The sequence below is a fragment of the Pleurodeles waltl genome, chromosome 3_1, assembly GCF_031143425.1.
Source record: "Pleurodeles waltl isolate 20211129_DDA chromosome 3_1, aPleWal1.hap1.20221129, whole genome shotgun sequence".
Classification (NCBI taxonomy): domain Eukaryota; kingdom Metazoa; phylum Chordata; class Amphibia; order Caudata; family Salamandridae; genus Pleurodeles; species Pleurodeles waltl.
The window spans coordinates 424,562,239-424,583,511 of NC_090440.1; the positions used below are offsets into that span (position 1 = coordinate 424,562,239).

General features: G+C 45.9%; 1 protein-coding gene across 4 annotated transcripts in view; it reads right to left on the minus strand.

Annotated features, from left to right (window-relative positions):
- Positions 1 to 21,273, minus strand: part of WDR93 (WD repeat domain 93) — a 360,263-nt gene that overhangs the window by 252,222 nt on the left and 86,768 nt on the right. For all 4 annotated transcript variants that reach the window (XM_069222687.1, XM_069222684.1, XM_069222685.1 and 1 more), the window contains exons 5-6: positions 14,772 to 14,854; positions 8,031 to 8,166 (exon numbers count right to left, since the gene is read on the minus strand). In XM_069222687.1, coding sequence (XP_069078788.1) covers positions 8,031 to 8,166; positions 14,772 to 14,854 — 219 coding nt within the window. The remainder of the gene's footprint in view (positions 1 to 8,030; positions 8,167 to 14,771; positions 14,855 to 21,273) is intronic.

Genomic DNA, 21,273 nt, shown 5'->3' on the forward strand with positions numbered 1-21,273 from the left:
AAGGAGAGGAATTCTCCGGAGGGACTGCTAACTTAAAGACAAGTAAGGGTTAGAAAGGTATTTTCGGTGGTGTGTGTTGGATCTGACACCGGGTGATGTCTTGCGTCCACCGGCAGCTCTCGTTAAATTCCCTAATGCAAGAGGAATTACTTTGTTTCCTATGGACATACTTGATGTACCAGTGGCCATTTTACTTGGAAAGAGGAAAACCTGTCATATTTCGGCCGATATTAATCACAAAGTGCTTTTGTTTCTCGGAAGGTGCTCAGGAGGTATTTTACATGTTTGTGCAATCCCTTGCTCTGTGATTCGCACACCTGATATGAAAATATTTAAAAGTATGTGACACTTTGTGCAACATTCTTTGCGGTGACTCGCACACCAAATGTAAACATATTTCATTTTGAAAGTCGACGCTGCACCTAAGCTACTTTTTACTATTTCCATTGCTCATTTGCGTTCTATATTAACTTACTCCAGCACGGCATCTAACAGTAACGCTGTGCAGTCTCTGCCTTTCTTACAAAGTCCGGCGAAGCCAGTTGTAAAATGGAGGAAATGGTTGCATATTTTTGAAAGCTATTGATGCTTCAGGGTATGGGCCGGAGCATACAACTGCTCTACTTTTTAATGACTTGGCCATTGTTGGACAAAAGGTACTTGACAATTTACCAGAAGCGCCTGCACCTGCAGGTGAAAATGTCCACACGAATGTATATGAAGAAGCGAAAGAGCGTATTCAGAGGAAACACGTGTGTTATTGAAAGGCGTAACTTTTGCAAGCGCAAGCAGGGTAGCGAGGAGACAGTTGAAGAACGTATTGCTGCTTTGCGTGTTCTAGCATATTATACCTGTGAGTTTGAGAATTATGTGGATCTTCACATTGGAGAACAATTTGTTTTTAATTGCTCTTCCAAGAAAAAGCAGAAGAGGTTGTTGACTCGCAGGAATTCAACATTGCCTGAAGTCATAGCAAGATGCACTGTTTCCTCCCAGACTTCAGCAGGAAATGAGGGTCTTTAACTGGTGACGTGCATCACGCATGAGAGTGTTGTGTACGTGGTGAATGCTAAAACCAAAAAAAAAAGGACAGCTTGTATGCTTCGTTGTGATTTACAAACGAATATTTGTAATTTTCCCTCTTGTACAGCTGTGAACAAAAGGTGCAATGCTTGTAAGAAATTAGATCATTTCCAGGCAAGGTTGGTGGTGGAGGAAAAACGCAGAGAGCACATGGAAATAGGATTAAAATAATGAATATTGAAATGAGCAAGGTGAATGAGTGCTTGAAGACATTTGACAATGTTTTGTTAAGGCTGAGTGATAAGAATGACATTTCAAAGATTAAAGGTCCTTTCGTACAAGCAAACACATGCTACCTGTTCTGATTTTTTTTAGACAGTCCATGACAGGGGCTTGCCTGTGTTTACCTTTTCAGAGAGAGGAGTGCAGATGGAGTAGAACATTAGGCAATAATAAAAAAGAGACTGGAAAAGGAAGAAAGAAAAGAAGAGGGTGAAAACAGGGAGGAGCGAAGGATCAAGTGAAGAAGGAAATGCTGGAGTGAAAAAGAGAAAGGAGACAAGGATGAGCAAAGTGGGCAAGGGAGAAGGCAGGGAAATGAATCAGAAATAAGGAGATGAGAGAGGAAAGAGACGAGGATGAGTGAGAGACAGAAGGAATGGGAAAAGCGAGACTCAGGAAGAGGATAAAGAGGAGAGCAATAACTGGATGAAAGAGATGACAGGAAGGCAGGCGGAAACAGGGAGGTGAGAAGAAAGACTAGTATAATGAGGAACTTGTAAGACCCATAAATTACATCAGTGTAGCAGGTGCAGTGACACCGTGGTCCACGGGTGTGCTGGGAGTGCTACAGCTCATTTCTAACAGTATTTTAATACTGACTGGGAGGCCTCCTTTCATTGCTTGCACTAGGGCCTATGACCACAAGCCTACACCACTGCCATCCTCAAGCACCTGCTACTGCTCCACAGAGGGGACTCACGTAGTATGCATAAACTAAATAAATACATTTCTTCAATCCACCACAGAAAACAGACAACTACTCACGTAGTATGCATAAACTAAATAAATACATTTCTTCAATCCACTACAGAAAACAGACAACGTGACAGGCTAGGAGACAACTGATAAAGAGAGACCAGCAGGGGCACCGTCAACCACCTGCTCTAGCAGCTACTGCGGAGGTGGAGTTCTTGATGGGCTTCTTCCGTATGCAACTAGGTGGACAAAAAATCATAAATAACATGAAAGGGTTGATTGAGTGAAAAAACGGATGGACGGGTGTGGGTGAAAGCGTGGATGTGTGAGTGAAAAGGTGGACGGGTGAGTGAAAAGGTGGACGGGTGAGTGAAAAGGTGGATGCGTGAGTGAAAGGGTGGATGGGTACATCGATGAATGTAAGGGTGGGTGAGTGAACGAATGGATGGATCAGTGAAAGGGAGGATGGATGGATAAGTGAAAGAATAGATATGTGAATGAAAGTAAGGGTGAATGGATGGATGAATGAAAGTAAGGGTGAATGGATGGATGAGGGAAAGGGTAGATGGATGAGTGGAGTGAAAGGGTGTTTAGACGGATGGAATAAAAGGATAGTTATATGGATGAGTGAAAGGATGGATGAGTGAAAGGATGGATAAGTAAAAGGATGGACCTGGGCATTGTGAACCTTAAACTTTAGCAGCTATAGTGGGGTGGAGTTCTTAATGGGCCTCTTCTGTCTGCAATTTGGCAGACAATGGTGAATGAGTGAAAGGATGGATGGATAGATGTGTGAGTGAAAGAGTTGATGTACGTGTGAGTGAAAGGATGGATGGACGAGTAGATGGATGGATGAGTGAAAGGGATGATGAAAGGGTGATAGATGGAGGAGTGAAATAATGGATGGATAAGTAGGAGGATGGATGAATAGGTAAAAGAATGAATATCTGAGTGAAAGTGTATGTATGGATAGTGAGAGGATAGAAGAGTGTGAGTGAGAATGAAAGAATGGATGGCTGACTGAAATGGAGAATGGATGGATGGGTGAGTGAAAGGGAGGATGGATGGAGTGAAAGGGTGGGTAGGCGAAAGAATGGATGGATTGATGAAAGAATGGATGGATGAATGAAAAATGGAAGAATGGTTAGATAGATGAAAGAATGGACGGAAGAGTGAAAGAATGGACTAGTGAAAGGGAGGGTGGATGGAGGATGAATGAAAGCCTGGCTGGATGAGTAAGTGCAGGGATGAGTGAATGGATGGATGAGTAAAAAGGAGGATGGGTAGATGGAATAAAAGGGTGGATGGATAGATGGATGGAATGAAAGGGTGGGTGATGGATGAATGACAAACGGTGGATGAATGAGTGAAAGGGTGGCTGGAGAGATGGATGAGTGAAAGGGTGGATGATGAATAGGTTTGATGAATAGGTCTGAGATGGAGAGACGGTTTGGACATGAATGGGTGGAGGGACAGAATGGTGCAAGACAATGACAGATGAAAGGATGAATGGATGACAGAATGTAAATGTGAAATTGTGGATATGAGGTGGATGGAAGGATAAAAAGAAGAATGGATAGATGCTTGGATGGAAGAGACAGAGCTCTTCCGGGGAGGGTCGTGATGGCTCGCTTTTTTGTTTGGTGCTATAAGATTGTTGGTTCGAAGTGGGGGGTATTTTAATTTTCTGGCTACTCACTTGGACACCAGAGTGTAAGACACAGTCTCTGCACTTCCCGCTTTCCACCAATGCACATAAACAAAGTAACCCTGGGGGAAGTGCGACAGCCCCCTAACCTAAATGTTATTAGCAACTCAAGCCAGTGAATGGCGAGTGGCTTGGCAATCGACACGACTGCCTTCCAAGTGCAGAAAGTTTCTATGTAATCTGTTTAATGCTAACGGCGTAAGAACATGCCATCAAGCCTTGTTGTTCTGCTTGCAAGGCCAGAGTCCCCAAATAATAGCATGCTTGGTAAAAATTATCACTTCTGAGGAACAGCAACTTAAAGCAGTTGCACAATCAAATGGAGGAACTATATCCTCAAGGCTCTCCCTTTTCTATCAGTACCTTCCAGGCACTGGCACTTTGTATGTTTGTTTGTCTCAACCAATGGGGTTTTATGAAGAGTCATTAGGGAATAGTATGTTGTTAGAAATGGGGTCTTTGGTTGGCAGTCAGGTTACCCCCTGTCCAAGCAAGGACCATCACTTTAGTCAGGGTAAGTCACACACAATCCAAATTATCCTGTGACCACCCTCTGGTAGCGTGGCACTGAGCAGTCAGGCTTAACTTAGAAGACAATGTGTAAAGTATTTGTGCAATAAATCATACAATAACACCATATAGCACCACAAAAATACACCACACAGTGTTTAGAAAATATATAATATTTATCTGATACGATGCAGGTCAAAACAATTAAAATACAATAAGTAAGTTTTGAGATTTCACTGTAAAAGTGATATAAAGTGTCTTAAGTCTTTGAAAAACAAATAAATGTCTCTTAAAAACAATAAAGGTCTCTTGCAAGCACAAAGTACCTGGTTTGCTTTCAAAATCTCCACAAGGGACAGCAGAGGAGGCGATGTGAGGAAAACGGGGAGGTGTGTGTCGCTTTCACCCCTTCGCACACTGACTTTCATCGTTATTTTCCACGCAGGGGAAGGCTTTGCGTCATTTTCCGGCACACTGACTTGGTTCCTCTTCAGGTTGCGGGGTTTTCTGGAGCCCCGGGGATGGTGCGTGGAATCCTGGGCTTGCGGAGCGAAGTCACACGCGCTGCGTCGTTCCAGTGGGCGTTGCATGGAAACTTCTCCCACATGCCAGGCACTGCGCCGATTCCTCTCTAGAAGTCGGGGTGCATCGTCCCAGGTCGGCTGTGCGTCGATCCGTTGGGCCGTGTGTCGATGTTCCGGTCGCTAGGCAGGCCCCTGCGTCCATCTTCTCCTTGCAAAGTCGGGCTGCGTCGCTCCAGTTCGGCGTGCAGTGAATTTCTCACCGCGGGGCAGGCTGTGTGTCATTTTAGAGTCCAGTTGCAGGAGTGAAGTCTTTTTGGTCCTGAGACTTCAGGGAACAGGAGGCAAGCTCTATCCAAGCCCTTGGAGAGCACTTCTCAGCACAGCCACAGAGCAGCAAGGCAGCAGGGCAACAGCAAGGCAGCAGTTCTTCTCAGAAAAACAGTCCCAGTGAGTCCTTTGGGCAGCCAGGCAGTTCCTCTAAGCAGGTCTGCTTCAGGGATTCTTCACCAGCAGGTTTCTTGTCCAGAAGTGTCTGTGAGGTAGAGTGTCTACCCCAAGAAGTGTCTAAAGTCTGTGGTTTTGGGGGCTCTTCTTATACCCATTTTGGCCTTTGAAGTGGGCTTACTTCAAAGGAAAGTCTTACTTGTTTGTGAAATCCTGCCTTGCCCAGGCAAGGCATCAGACACACACCAGGGGGTTGGAGACTGCATTGTGTGAGGGCAGGCACAGTCCTTTCAGGTGCGAGTGACCACTCCTCACCTTCCCCCAGCACAGATGGTTCATCACAATAGGCAGGCTACACCCCAGTCCCCTTTGTATCACTGTCTGGAGAGAGGTGCAAACAGCTCAACTGTCAAACTAACCCAGACAGAGAATCCACAAACAGGCAGAGTCACAGAAATGGTATAAGCAAGAAAATGCTCACTTTCTAAAAGTGGCATTTTCAAACACACAATCTCAAAATCAACTTTACTAAAAGATGTATTTTTAAATTGTGAGTTCAGAGGTCCCAAACTCCACGTCTATCTGCTCCCAAAGGGAATCTACGCTTTAATCATGTTTAAAGGCAGCCCCCAGGTTAACCTATGAGAGAGAGAGGCCTTGCAACAGTGAAAAACAAATTTGGCAGTATTTCACTGTCAGGACATATAAAACACATTAGTATATGTCCTACCTTAACCATACACTGCGCCCTGCCCATGGGCCTACCTAGAGCCTACCTTAGGGATGTCTTATATGTAGGCGAAGGGAAGGGTTAGGCCTGGCAAGTGGGGACACTTGCCAAGTCGAAATTACAGTTTAAAAACTGCACACACACACACACTGCAGTGGCAGGTCTGAGACATGATTACAAGGCTACTTATGTGGGTGGCACAATCAGTGCTGCAGGTCCACTAGTAGCATTTGATTTCCAGGCCCTGGACACCTCTAGGGCACTTTGCTAGGGACTTACTAGTAAATCAAATATGCCAGTCATGAACAAACCAATCAACAGTACAATTTACAGAGAGCACATGCACTTTAGGACTGGCTGACAGTGGCAATGTGCACAGAGTTCTAAAGCCAACAAAAACAGGTCAGGAAAAATAGGAAGAAGGAGGCAAAAAGTTTGGGGATGACCCTGCAAAAAGGGCCAGGTCCAACATGTATACTGCAGCTTTTACTCGCTTCATTCTGCTAAAATGTGATATATCTCTCTCTTCCTTTTGCAGTGTTTATTATCAAGAACAGAGTGCGATTGTCTGTCTCAACCAAAGAGTTTGAATGAAGAGTCCTTAGGGAATAGCATGCAAATGGCACTAGTATTTGTTTTATTGGCTATACGTACAATGCTTTTTCACAGTTTTATCTGCTGTGCTCATAATTAAGAACACCTTTAGAGGACAGCATGCAGTGGCATTGTACATGTACATATTTATGCTCTCAGGGCATCCACTGTAGTGCCCCTATTTTGCTATAGTGCGTCTCCATCTCCAGTTTTCAATCGCTGTGCATTAGCTTTTTAAGTAGTATTAATATTAAGTAGCGAACAGCTTGCGCACTTTGTGTATACAGATATGACTTAGGACATTGACTGAAGGTTTTTTTAATGTTACCGCACATGGGTATATAGACTCTTTCTGAGGTGTTTTTAACCTGTCAAAATGTGACTCTTCTGCTAGTCTTACTCACTGAGCATCAACTTTTAAGCAGTCCTAAGGTTAAATATCAAAGAGTTTATGCACCAGCATTTCTTCCATGTGCATACCTGAATTGTCAGGATGCTTATAAGTGACCTTATTCTGGAATAGTCTCATTCTTATCTCAGTTTTATCTGCAAAGCCTTACCCTCTAAGTAGCAGCAGAGTTAAATACTGAAGAAATCCTGCACCAGCAGTCTACTTTGTGCACATCGTTTTTTTTGTACATTATGTAAAGGTTTTAATTAACTATATCATGAATAATAAACTTGAAACTTGACTGCCTGCCAGATCGGTACATAACGCAACAAGAGAGACATCACCTCACCAGTAAAACCAGTTAGCACTTTAATAACCAGCCCAAGGCGTGGCCCAATAATTGCATCACACGCCTCAAAAGCGCTGAATGAAACGTCACCTTGCTTGGCTTGCATGGGAGCGGTACCTGAGAATGTGCTCTGGGGCCCACTGAGACACATTAGGGATATATGCGCAGGGGACGAGTGATTAGTGGTTACTTAAAATGTTTCCCTGTCTGCAGCGTTTCTAAAGTTTACTTCTTAACTGTACGGTTTACACTTAGAGGTAGTACTGGCTCTTTATCCACAACACCCTACAACCTAGTGTTCTTAGGCACGGACCTACAAAGAGGGTAGCGACCAGTGCTTAATTTGAGCCGGTGGTTTCCGGTGCAGGGCATTGGGCACTTATTTTTGAGGGCCGGCACATATTTTTCTGTGTCAAGCACTTTCTACGAACAGGAGACACATATGGGGGAAACGGAGGAAGAGAAAAATGAAAATGCGTCACAAAGGGAGAAAGCAGAAAGCTGCATGAGTGAGTTGAAGGGGTAGTAGTGGCTGTAAATGGATTAAAGAGGCCCGAGGTGGCTGCAGGATTACGCTGCCTCAGTGCTTCATGCTCCTACATTTAATTGCAGCAGCCCCGTGTCTCAGAGAAGAGTTTTGGGCAACGGCACGTTTTTATTTACAAATTAAGCACTGGTAGCAACACATTGTACACTCATCTAGGTAACCCTGAAAAAATATAGCATTATGATGAAAGTTCCAAATTATTTCTAAAAGATGTATTGAAGAACCATAATACCTCAGTGGACGCCCCTGGTCTCGGAGGTACAGTTGCTGCTGCTGTGGATCCAGGGGCTGTTGTTGCCTTTGAATGTTCCAGCTCCCTCAGCCAGGAATCCTTGGGTAGTCGATGAATCTCCAGCCAAGACTCTCCACTGCCTGTGTTGAGTTACCGTCACCCAGTGACAAAATGAAACCAAGAAGAAATAATGTCTCATAAAAACAGAGTGCAAAATGTTGAGTTTTTTTTATGGATTACATCAAGCAGAAGAACGTTCAAATCGTATTCTAAATTGAAAGTGTTACAATGAGTTGCGATTCACGAGCAAGTCAGTCGAAATTAAAACGAACTGGTGCCTAGCTTCTTATAATAAAGTTGCTGTGTCATCACCCAGGACCAAGGCTGGCGTTAGCGCTGGTGGCGCCCTTTGCAACAGTCTTTTTTGGCACCCCCCACCCCATGACTACCTCCTCGGATTCACTCACTACCACCCGGCAAAAGTGCCCTAAATCTCCATAGACCCCCTTTCACATATATTCATTTGTTTTAAAGAACTTGTAAAGGCTGGTGTTACTAATCCACTCAGTTATCCACATAAAATATAGTTCTGTTCTTTGCAGCAGCATATTAACCCTCTGCTGCCGGTAGACAAAACTCCATCGCTCTCCCTAGAAGGAACATTAATCACAAGAGTTATCTTGGCATTTGAATTGTTTCCTGAAGGCTGGATGCACAATTCAGCAGGTGCTTTTAAAACGCAAGTTTCGCAAGTCCTTGCTAAACACAGCACCCCACTGAGGTCAGCGCCCCCCATACTGGTGAGCACTTGGTGCGGCCGCACCGGTCGGTTGCACCACCCTATAGCCAGCCCTGCCCAGAACTTTGGTTCATGAATGAGAAACCTGAGAAACACTTTATTGTGAAAAAACATTTTGCCACAACTAGTGATTTTTCTGACCTGCACTGAACCTGGTACCAAATCCAGCTGATGAAATTAAAATTACATATTTATAGAATTTCTACTTTGATATCAATTGACCCGAAATGATTTAAGCAAAAGAACATATCCGGAGGAATTAGACTACAAAAGACAAAGGCCCTCATTATGGGCGGTCGGTAAATTCCAATGGTCTCAGTATCAAATGCTACCAGATCCAATGGATTACAAGTTTAGGGGTTTTCACACGGGGATTTCGGATGCCAAAAGCAGTCAAAGTCTCAATGTGAAATAGCCCAGGCAAACCATGCAAGAATTGGCACAGAAATACAGATTGCCATATGAAGTCCCAAAAACTTGTAATCCGCATTACTACCTCTCCCTCCAGAACTGCCAAAACTAACGGTAAAAGTGATTTCTGGGTGGGGAAATAATGGGGATTTTAACAGGCCACTTGTAATAAAAGCCAACGTGTAGTAGCCTGTTGTCTATGCTTTAATACACTTTAATTAACAATACTTGCATTGATCTACATATTGGTGATGGATTAAATCTGTCATGCAGAGGTAGGTTCAGAAGACATTGACCTAAGAGTGTATTGAAGGACCTACAATTTGTAGCACTTAAGTAGAAATAAAAGTAAGCTAAAGGAATCAGGGCTTCTGCATGGAAGTCATTTAAAACCTCTCTTCAAAATACCTATTTAGGAAGTTGCTTGAGACACAGAATATTAAGAACCAACCTTGTCACACACTCATACATTCACATGGTTAGTGACATATAAGTGATGGTACCAGACATCAGTGGCAGTTCCTCCATTAGGGTGGAGGAGCATTGTCCCTCCACTGTAAGGGCAGCAAACATGAAAAATAAAATGGTAATAAAACAAATTTAGCACCATTCTGTCAACCAAGACTGAGGGCGTGGTCAACAGCAGGGAGAAACGGTGTGCATTTCAGTTTAAAGTGTGCATGTCACTGTGGCTGGCTGGCTGTCTTCCGACGGACAGCCTGACATGCGCACTTTAAACACTCCAACTTGAGTTGTCTTAGAGAGCTGGGTGGAGGGAAGGTCCAGGCCCCTACAGTGCCTGAAGGAATGTCGAACCAACCCGCTCCAGCCAATCTTGGTGCTACTCTGATGCTGCCTGAGTAGCATGACAGCAGCGTCTGGATTGGCAGAGGGGAGTTGGCTGAGGGTAAAGGAGCCTGTGCTAGCGCCACGGACTGCTGATGGAAAGGAGCATCGAGCACCAAGGCACTGGGTAAGTAAATTTTTAAATTTTTATATTTAAATTTAATTTAACTCACTGAAAGGCACTGTGAGAAACTCGCGGTATCATCAACATCAACTCCAGAGCTCTCAATCATGACCCGTCATAAACACTGTTTGCTGGACTTTTTTGCTTATGCAGGGTCATCCCCAATCTTTTTGCCTCCTGCCTCCTATTGTTTCCGACCTGTTGCTGTTGGCTTTTGAACTCTGAGCACTCTACCACTGCTAACCAGTGCTAAAGTGCATATGCTCTCTGTGTAAATTGTATTGTTGATTGGTTTATCCATGATTGGCATATTTAATTTACTAGTAAAGTCCCTAGTAGAGTGCACTAGTGGTGCCGGGGCCTGTAAATCAAATGCCACTAGTGGGCCTGCAGCACTGGTTGTGCCACCCACATAAGTAGCTCTGTAATCATGTCTCAGACCTGCCATTGCAATGTCTGTGTGTGCAGTTATAACTGTAAATTCGACATGGCAAGTGTACCCACTTGCCAGGCTTAAACCTTCCCTTTTCTTACATGTCAGACACCCCTAAGGTAGGCCCTAGGTAGCCCCAAGGGCAGGTTGCAGTGTATGGTTAAGGTAGGACATATAGTAATGTGTTCCTGACAGTGAAATATTGCTAAATTCGATTTTCACTGTTGCAAGGCCTGTCCCTCTCATAGGTTATCACGGGGCTGCCTTTAAATCTGATTAAAGTGTAGATTCCCTTTGGGAGCGGATGGACATGGGGAGTTTGGGGTCTCTGAGCTCACAATTTAAAAATACAGCTTTTAGTAAAGTTGATTTTAAGATTGTGTGTTTGAAAATGCCACATTTAGAAAGTGAGCATTTTCTTGCTTATACAATTTCTGTGACTCTGCCTGTTTGTGGATTCCCTGTCTGGGTCAGTTTGACAGTTGAGCTGGTTGCACCTCACACTAGACACAAAGGGAGCTGGGGTGTAGCCTGCATTACCTGGCAAGCCATCTGTGCTAGGAGGGAGGGGAGGAATGGTCACTCACACCTGAAAGGGCTGTGCCTGCCCTCACACAATTCAGTCTCCAACCCCCTGGTGAGTGTCTGGGGCCTGGCCTGGGCAAGGCAGGATTTCACATTCAAAAGAGACTTTACTTTGAAGTAGGCCAACTTGAAAGGAGAAATTGGGTATAAGAAGGGCACCCAAAACCACAGACTTCAGAAACACTTCTGGAAACAAGAGGAACCTCTGCCTGGAGAAGAGCTGAGTAAGAAGAGCTGCCCTGCCTGTGACTGTGCTTTGTGGAGCTATCATGCAGTTACTGCTTCTGCCAGAGTAAGTGGGCAAAGACTGCACTTTATGTGCCTTCCATCTTGTGAAGAAATCTCCAAGGGCTTGATTTAGAGCTTGCCTCTTATTCTTTGAAGTCTCAGGGACAGCAAAGACTTCTCTCTGCCAGCACCTGGAGTCTCTTGAGAGACTCCTACTCTGCCCTGTTGTACCTATCCAGTTCCTGGGACACTGAAAGGAGAAGCTGGCAGCCTAAAGAAAAGGAAATCCACGCACAGAGTGCCATGCGGGGAAAAGATCGACGCAACTCCGATCTGCGGCTGAAGAGACGACATGCCACAGGCTCTGCAACTGAAAATCGACGCTCGCCGGAAACACGACCGAAGAATCGACGCACGGAGCAGGAGAAACGACACGCGGCATCGCTGATGGAGGCTGGGAGATCTCATCCCGTGCTGCATGGTGTTCGGATCATCGTGTGGCTAGATTTCTGACTCAAGTACCGCTGGGCGTGTTAAAACAACGCAAGGCCTGCCTGAACCCGAGATTGCTGACCAGTGAGAATAAACAACGCGCCCTGACCCGACGAAAGGAGAAACAATGCAAGGTCCCGCTCGTAAGTGGAATCGACGCATCGCAAGCCCTTTTTGACGCGCACTCACCCGTGCTGGGTTATTTTTGACGCACCCAAGGTACCTTTTCATGCTAACAGCGTTAGTGTGTGTTTGAAACCACTCTCTTTTTGTTTTTTAATTGATAACTTGACTTGTGGATTTTTGTCGTTTTGGTCTTGTTTTGTTTAGATAAATATTTCCTATTTTTCTAAACTGGTGTTGTGTAATTTTGTAGTGTTTTCATTAAGTTACTGTGTGTGTTGGTACAAATACACCTAGCACTCTGCAGTTAAGACTATGGCTCCAAGATACCCAGGGGGTAAGCAGGGGTTAGCTGAGGGTGATTCTCATTTATCCTGACTAGAGTGAGGGTCCTTGCTTGAACAGGGGGTAACCTGACTGTCAACCACAGACCCCATTTCTAACACTGTTTAAAACAGACCTAAAGGCACTGTTGGTTTTTATCAGTGCCTGTCAGTGGGTCAAATATTCGCCCCACCACTTTTATTTGCTGTTGGCCACCACTGCCAGACATCAATTACTGCAATGTAAGCTTCTTTGTCAAACTGGAAACAAGGTCAAAATGTTTACATTTTGCAAAATATGATACCATTTACTGCCCTTTGATTAGCTTCTGTGTTTGGAGGGAACCAAATGCAGCACAATGTTTTCAGCAGAACAAAGGCACTTTTCACGCACTAACTATAAAAACAGGCAATTGTCTATTGAATAGTTCGTATCTTTACATGTATGCAGAAATGGAACCACAATTCAACCTAGCTATATGTCTTTTTACATATCAGAATACTCTTTAGCCCTATTACTGAGTCACACTTTATAGTAAACAGTCAAATAGATGCTTATTAACCAAAGGATGTGACTACAACCCAGCTTCATTTTTCACCTTTGTAAAGGTCCCTAAAAACAACCTATATATAATCTTTACTATTGCAAATTAAAGGACAATGGGATGTTCAATTTATAGGTGAACATTCTACATTTTCAATTCACTGAAAAACATTCCTGGTGATGATAGTGAAAAACCTTGGTGATTATTCAGTTTGGTGATATTCGCAGTCAACCAGAGGAGTATGCTATCATCGCATGCTACTGCCTGTTTGTTGTATCATTCCATCTACCACAAAATGCATCCACTGGAATCTACACAGACTATTTTATATCTGAAAAGTAGACTAAATTATCTGACTGGTTGTCACATTCAATTTTTTTATCTCCTATATGTATTCTATAAAGAAACAATCATTTGTGCTACTTCCCACTCCCACCCCAGCACTGGTAAAGCCAATATAGCAGGTTTTAATGTGATAAAGAGATTTATTTATGCAGTGCATGTAAACAGTATTTGTGAATGCCTGCATTTACATGCGCTGTCACATTAAAAGGAGGCCTATTGGCTTTGCCAGTGCTTGTTTTATTAGTTGCCCTGCAGCAAATCCTGTTGTACCTCTTTCTGAGACAGACTATGATGGAATGGTAGTTAACCAGAACATCACAGAAGTGAGCATGGGTTAGTGAAAAAGTAGAGGTGAAGGAAAACTGAGGAAGATGGTGTCAGTACGCATCAAGTTAGAATTGAAAAGGATAGTGCAGATGATAGTAGGTCAAAGATGCAAAAACATACCTTTAATGTTGCCTTCAAATTACTGTGACAGAATTCAGTGACACTCTGACTGCTGCTGGGCTTCATAGTCATCAAAATTCTCCTCCTCTCTCCTACTAATTGCCACTTTCTTCTTGCTGTGTATGGCTTCCATTTGAACCCATTGCCACGAATAACAGATTCAAAATATGGTTATTCTCTGCTGACATCACAGCAATGGGGAAATAAGTTATTTTTTATTGGTGTGCCACCACTGGAAAGTGCTCACTTCCCCGGTCCTTACCCCTCCTCGCCTGGGTATCCAGAGATACGATGAAGGCAGGAACAGGTGAGTGTCTGCCATCTCGTTCCCCTTCTCCTGTCTCTTTTAGGTCTATGCAGGTTTGAAGGTGGCAGACAATGTGAGTGGTGCTGCTAACCACCATCACGTTTTTTTGTGTGATTGATGGCGAGATGTGGCACAACGTGAGCTGGGCTGTATGCCAGAATGCTAGGTATTTTCACTTTTAATATTTGGTCAGGAGAGGTAAGGATAATTCAGAGGGTGGTGGGGCTAAGTGGCAGGACACCAGTCATGTCATTTAAAAAATATTTTTGAAAAATGAGCACAATGCCGAGGTCGAGCGGAGGTAGTAAGGTGCCTGTTTTTTTTTTTTTTTTGTAATTTGGGTGTGGGGGAGATCACCAGAGGGACTTTGACGTCAGTGGCAGGACACCAGGTATAACGTTTAATGTACATACAACAAAGGGCCCTTTTAACCTCTCGGTAAAAATCCCTTAATCACAGTAAATCATCTATACTTATAATACTATTTGATAGTATTTGCATTTTCTCCACCTCAGCGTTCTCTTCTACTTATTTGTATTTACGTTCTATAAAGAGATGAGGTGTTTTACATTCTGAGCATTACTGGGGAACACTGGTCAAACTCGGAATGTATAAAGGGCAAAAAAACTATTCTAGAAACAGTTGACATACTAAACAAGCTGCGGTGCTATCTTTTTAAAAACTATGGTAAATAAGGGATTTCATTAATGAATATGATTAGTATTTTCAAAACTTGCCTTCCAGATGGACTCCTGCATAATCTCCTCCTTGAGAGAGCTGGACATTTGTGCAAATGGTCCTCTTGCTTATATCATCCTGTATGTAAAAACATTTATGGTTACACTGGGCAAATTATGTACAAACCCATATACACTGCGATGTTTTGTTCAAACATAACTCCCTGTGGAAAGACTTTTTGCACCACAGAACCTGGTGTCCAGTGCTGTGGGAATCAGAGGAGGCCAGGTCGTCACTACTGGGTATTAAAGTAGCGGCTGGCGAGATAAATAAGATGGTCCTCTCCAGTGACTTTCAGCATCGTTAACAAAGGCCCCCATCAGCTCCAAAATATTACAGTCTTAACTCCATGGTGGCAAAAAGGAAAGCATAATTCATGCCTCTGCCTCAACAGGAGGATGCTCCTTGAAAAGCCTAACAATTGGACTGTGTGTGCTGCAACTAATAAGCACAGAATGCAGTTCCGGCATGAAATCTTGTGAGTCATCTTTTGAGTAGACCATCCTGCTTATTAATGCCTAACACTAGGGCCGATTCATAAATGCATTTACTACTGTGTGAAGTATTATTCCATAATACTACTTCACATACTCTTAAAAGTATTTGTGAATTGGTGCCAACACATCTAAAATGGGAACACAATGGAAACAACGTGGAATGCCAATGTACAGTTCGAGCATATAGAAAGGACTGTGGTCTGTCTGCATTTTTAATAAAAAGAAGATGGGCATTTTGTAGGCTCATTTATAAAGACATTTAAGAGTATGGGAAGCAAGTGTTCAGGACTCGTACAATATTTCTGATTGAATCGGCCCACCGTGTTTAACCCCTTGTTTGAGTGTAATACTAAAGCCCAATCAATGGAAGCTAGACAGAAACATCTTAGCGCCAGCAGGCCACTGAGCTGAGCCTTGCCTCCTCCTTCTTTATATGTATACTGATACAAATCAAATCAAATCAAAAACATTTATAAAGCGCGCTACTCACCCGTGAGGGTCTCAAGGCGCTAGGGGAAAGGAGGTTACTGCTGCTCGAAGAGCCAGGTTTTGAGCTGCCTCCGGAATGCAGGGTGGTCCTGGGTGGTCCTGAGGTTGGCGGGGAGGGAGTTCCAAGTCTTGGCCACCAGGTAGGAAAAGGATTTCCCACCTGCCGTTGTGCAGCGGATGCGAGGGACGGCGGCGAGTGGGAGGTTGGCGGAACAAAGTTGACGGGTGGGCGTGTAGAAACTGAGGCGACGGTTGAGGTATTCGGGTCCCCTGTTGTGGAGGGCTTTGTGTGCGTGGGTGAGGAGCCGGAAGGTGATCCTTTTGCTGACGCGAAGCCAGTGCAGGTGTCTCAGGTGGGCGGAGATGTGGCTGTTGCGGGGTATGTCGAGGACGAGGCGGGCAGAGGCGTTTGGTATTCGCTGCAGACGTTTCTGGAGTTTAGCAGCGGTTCCTGCGTATAGGGTGTTTCCATAGTCTAGGTGGCTTGTGACGAGGGCGTGGGTCACAGTTTTTCTGGTGTCGGCGGGGATCCAGCGGAAGATCTTTCGGAGCATGCGGAGAGTGAGAAAGCTGGAAGATGATACGGCGTTGACTTGTTTGGTCATGGTGAGAAGCGGGTCCAGGATGAATCCGAGGTTGGTTGTGTGGTCTGAGGGGGTAGGTGCGGTGCCAAGGGCCGTGGGCCACCAAGAGTCGTCCCAGACGGACAGGGTGTTTCCGAGGATAAGGACTTCAGTTTTATCTGAGTTCAGTTTCAGAAGGCTGAGTTTCATCCATTCTGCGACGTCTTTCATTCCATCTTGCAGGTTGGTCTTGGCGCCAGTGGGGTCTTTGGTGAGGGAGAGTATCAGCTGAGTGTCGTCGGCATAGGAGGTGATGTTGATGTTGTGTTTGCGTACGATGTCGGCGAGGGGGCTCATGTAGACATTGAAGAGAGTCGGGCTGAGCGAGGAGCCTTGTGGGACGCCGCAGATGATCTCGGTGGGGTCTGAGAGGAACGGAGGGAGGTAGACTCTTTGGGAGCAGTTAGAGAGGAAAGAGGTGATCCAGTCCAGGGCCAGTCCTTGGATACCGGTGGAGCGCAGGTGGGATGTTAGGGTTCGGTGGCAGACGGTGTCGAAGGCAGCCGAGAGGTCGAGGAGGATGAGGGCGACTGTTTCTCCGCTGTCCATCAGAGTTCTGATGTCGTCTGTGACTGAGATGAGGGCGGGTTCTGTGCTGTGATTGGCTCGGAATCCGGACTGAGAGGGGTCGAGTAGGTGGTTGTCTTCAAGGAAATTGGTCAGTTGCTTGTTGACGGTCTTCTCTATGACTTTGGCAGGGAAAGGGAGGAGCGAGATGGGGCAGAAGTTCTTCAGGTCGCTGGGGTCCGCTGTAGGTTTCTTCAGGAGGGCGTTGACTTCCGTGTGTTTCCAGCTCTCGGGGAAGGCGGCAGAAGCAAACGAGCTGTTGATGATGGTCTGGAGATGCGGGGCGATGATGTCGTCGGCTTTGTTGAAGATGAAGTGTGGGCAGGGGTCCAAGGGGGCACCGGAGGGGATGGAGTTCATGGTAGCTTTGGTCTCCTCCGCGCTGATGTGAGTCCAGGCGTTGAGGGTGATGGCTGGGGTAGTAGGTTCTGTGGTGGTTGGCTGGGTCTGGTGTCCGAAGCTGTCGTGTAGGTCGGTGATCTTACGATGGAAGAAGGTAGCGAGGGAGTTGCAGAGGTCTTGTGAGGGCGTGATGGAGTTGGCGTTAGGATTGGAGAGCTCTTTGACGATGTTGAAGAGTTCTTTGCTGTTGTGAGTGTTCTTGTCCAGTCTGTCTGTGAAGGAAGTTCTTTTGGTGGCGCGGATCAGCTGATGGTGTTCGCGGGTGGCGTTTTTGAGGGCAGACATGTTTTCTGCGGTGTGGTCTTTGCACCAAGCTTTCTCGAGGGTATGGCAGGTTTTTCTGGATTCCTTGAGAGTGTCTGTGAACCATTGAGGTTTCCTGGTGCTCGTCTGTCTTGGGAGGCGTCTGAGAGGTGCAAGGTTGTTCGCGCAGTTGGTGATCCAATGAGTGAGGCTGAGGGCTGCGACGTTGGGGTCGGTGGAGAAGGTGGGTTGGGTGTCGCTGAGAGTGGAGCGAAGCTGTTCCGTGGGGATTTTGTTCCAATGTCTGCGTGGTATGGGTTGTGAACGGAGGTGGAGAGTCTTGCGACTGAAGGTGAAGTGGACAAATCTGTGGTCGGTCCAGTGTATTACGGAGGAGTGGCTGAAGGATACGTGGTTGCTGGCAGAGAAGATGGGGTCGAGCGTGTGTCCGGCAATGTGGGTGGGGGTGTTCACCAGTTGCTTGAGGCCGAGATTGCCGAGGTTGTCGAGCAGGGTGGTGGTGTTGGGGTCGTTGTTCTGCTCCAGGTGGAATTTGAGGTCACCGAGGAGGATGTAGTCCGGCGAGGCAAGGGCGTGCGGGGAGATGAAGTCTGCAATGGATTCGCAGAAGAGGGCGCGTGGTCCAGGGGGTCTGTAGATGAGAGTTCCTCTAAGGGTGGTCCTGGGGTCGGTGTGGATCTGGAAGTGCATGTGTTCGGCGGCGAGGGGGGTGTCTTCTGTGGAGGTGGTGATGTTGATGGAGTCCTTGAAAACGATGGAGATTCCTCCACCGACTTGGTTGGTGCGGTTTCTCCTGGTGATCTTGTAGCCGTCGGGGATGGCTATGGCGATGTCAGGGGCCGAGGAGGCGTTCATCCAGGTCTCAGTGATGAAGGCGACGTCCGGTGCGGTGGAGTCCAGGAGGTCCCATAGTTCAATGGCGTGCTTGTGGACGGAGCGTGCGTTGATCAGGATGCATTTGAGGTGGTTATTGGCACATGGGCTGGCGGGCGGGGTGTGGTCGCGGTGGAAGGTGAGTTTGCAGGTGAGGCGTGCAAAGGGTCCATGGGTGCGTTTAGGGTTGGCTTGGAAGCAGGTTCTGGAGCGTCCCGGGTTGAGAGCGTGAAGGGAGGTGGGGTCGTAGCGGTGCTGCGGGGTTTGGGAGTGCTGGGGGCCAGGGGTTGTGGCGCTGGGCACGGTCCAGGCACGGACGGGTGCAGATGGGCTTGCCTTTGGCACGCCAGCGGCGCGGCCGCCATAACAGGAAGGAGGAGGGGAGGAGGGGGGGAGAAGGGGTCAGCTAGGGGCGGGAGGCAGGAGGGGGGGTGACGAATGGGAGCGGGGGGCGGGCCGAGCGGAAGGTGGCAGTGGGAAAGCGGAGGGCGGGGGGGGACAGGTAGAGGGGGAGGGGAAAAAAGATAGGGAAGGGGGGATTACAGAGGAGGAGAGGAGTCAGGAAGAACAGAAAAGAGGGGTAGAAGATTCAAGAGAGAAGAGTCAAGAGGAAGAGTCAAGAAGAAGAGTCAAGAAGAAGAGTCACGAGGAAGAGTCAAGAAGAAGAGTCAAGAAGAAGAGGAGCGAGGAGTCAGGAAGAAGAGTCAAGAAGGAGAGAGGAGTCAGGAAGAAGAGGAGAGACCAGAGAGGCAGAGGAGGGAAGTGTCCCAAAGATGAGCAGAACGCCACAGATGAAGAAAGAAAAAGAAAGAAGAAGAAAAGAACACGCAGGACGGGGTGCAGAGGAGGAGAAGAGCAGAAGAGCACAGATGAAGAAAAAGAAGAAAGAACACAGAACACAGAGCGCAGATGAAGAAAAAGAAGAAAGAACACAGAACAGAGAGCACAGATGAAGAAAAAGAAGAAAGAACACGCAGGACGGGGTGCAGGAGGAGAAGAGCAGAAGAGCACAGATGAAGAAAGTAATAATAGGTGCATTGATTAAATTACATTGTTACATAGGAATACATTTCTCAGACAGTTACAAATTATGTTATATTGTTTCATTAGATCAGATATTTTGAGTATTATTGTATGTGGCAAGCACACATGTATTTCACAGTATACTCAGGAAAAGTGAGTTTTTGTGTTTTCTTCACTATGATACTGTAGGAAATTGGGCTATTAGTCGTGGGGCTTACACAAGTAATAGGTCTACAACTCTCCTTACTAGAACCCATAGAAGTGCTTGACTCTCTGAGGGTATCAAAACAGAGCAGTCCAAGGCCTAGTCAGGGGAGATGGTGTGGCCTAGTAATCGCCGTTTGTTGGCACACCATAGTAACACTCAATAAATTATTGTCAAGTCAATACCCTTTTTTTTAGAAAAAGGAGAATTACATTTATTACACACACTACTAAATACTGTGCAGTAATTCATAAATATATACAATGGTAGATGGAAAATACCATAGATGGCATTACATAATCGCCTCTAGTCCCCTAAAGGGGTCATGCAAAAATATAAGTTAAGCCTACTGGCTTGGTTAAGATTCAAAAGCAGCAAACCACATGTTAAAAGGCATCATTTTGTACTTAAAGGCAACCATCAATCAATAATAATCATGAGTAAATGCACTTATTACAGTGATCAGTAAACACTGTCAGCATTATCTCAATAAAGCATTTAAAATGAGCAAAACATATTTTTTATACATTTTCTAACCATGATAATTCAATCATAAAAGCAGCCCCTAGAGGGCATCAATTTCTGACCACATAGTATTACAACCATACACCTGGCCAATGGGGGCCCTTCAACACATGTACAACAGCTTTAGGCAAAATGAAATGCAACCATAAAGTCAGCCTCTAGAAGGTGTAGCCCTCCCAGCTGTAAAGCAGAAGCTCCAGCCTGAGGAGTGCTTGGAAACAATGATAAAATCCTGGCGGGTCCTGGATTCTATGACCCCACAAACATGACGTCATTACTTTTATAAAAATTCCTTGGGGGAAGCTGCTGCACTCTTGTAGTTCCCCCATGCCTTCTTCTTAATATAGGTGGTGCCCCCTGCCCGTTTTGGGGGCCAAAATAAGAGAACAAACACAAGTAGACTGAAGAGCCCAGCAGGGCCTTATGGGATGCTTCTCCAACAGCAGTGAATATTTCAGTATCAGCTCTCTGTGCCGTGGAGAGACGCAGAGCTATTCCTTTTGTTTTTTTGTTATTGTTGGAATATGCCCAGGCCCACCCAGGCACCCCCATGCCTCCATTCATTGGGGGGCAGTCAGGGGAGCCCACCCCTCGCTGCCCTGCTGCTCAGAGTGGCCCACAATTCTGTGTGCAGGCGCAGGAGTTGGTAGTGTTTCTCAGGGTATAGATGTCTCCTGTGGCTGCCCGCTCTTCCCAGACATGGGCACAGGGAGCTGGTGTGAGGCCACTGCCATTGGGGAGGGGGCTGGCTGGGGTGTGACGGGACTTCTCCCTACTCCTTTTGTTTCTGTGGCAGGGGATGGGGTCCTTGCCCCTCCTTGAGTAAAAACAACCCAAGGTATGGGGTCCCCGGGCCAGAGGTGAGTTGTGGTTCTAAAAATTCTGGACCCATGTAATTTACTTTGCCACAGCAGTACGATTTTAGTATCAAAAGACCGATAATGACTAGTACACTAAGCATGAGCATTTTCGCTCAATTCCAGCAGCGTTTTCACCTCGAAATCGCCATTTTCGTCCTGCACTCGTGGC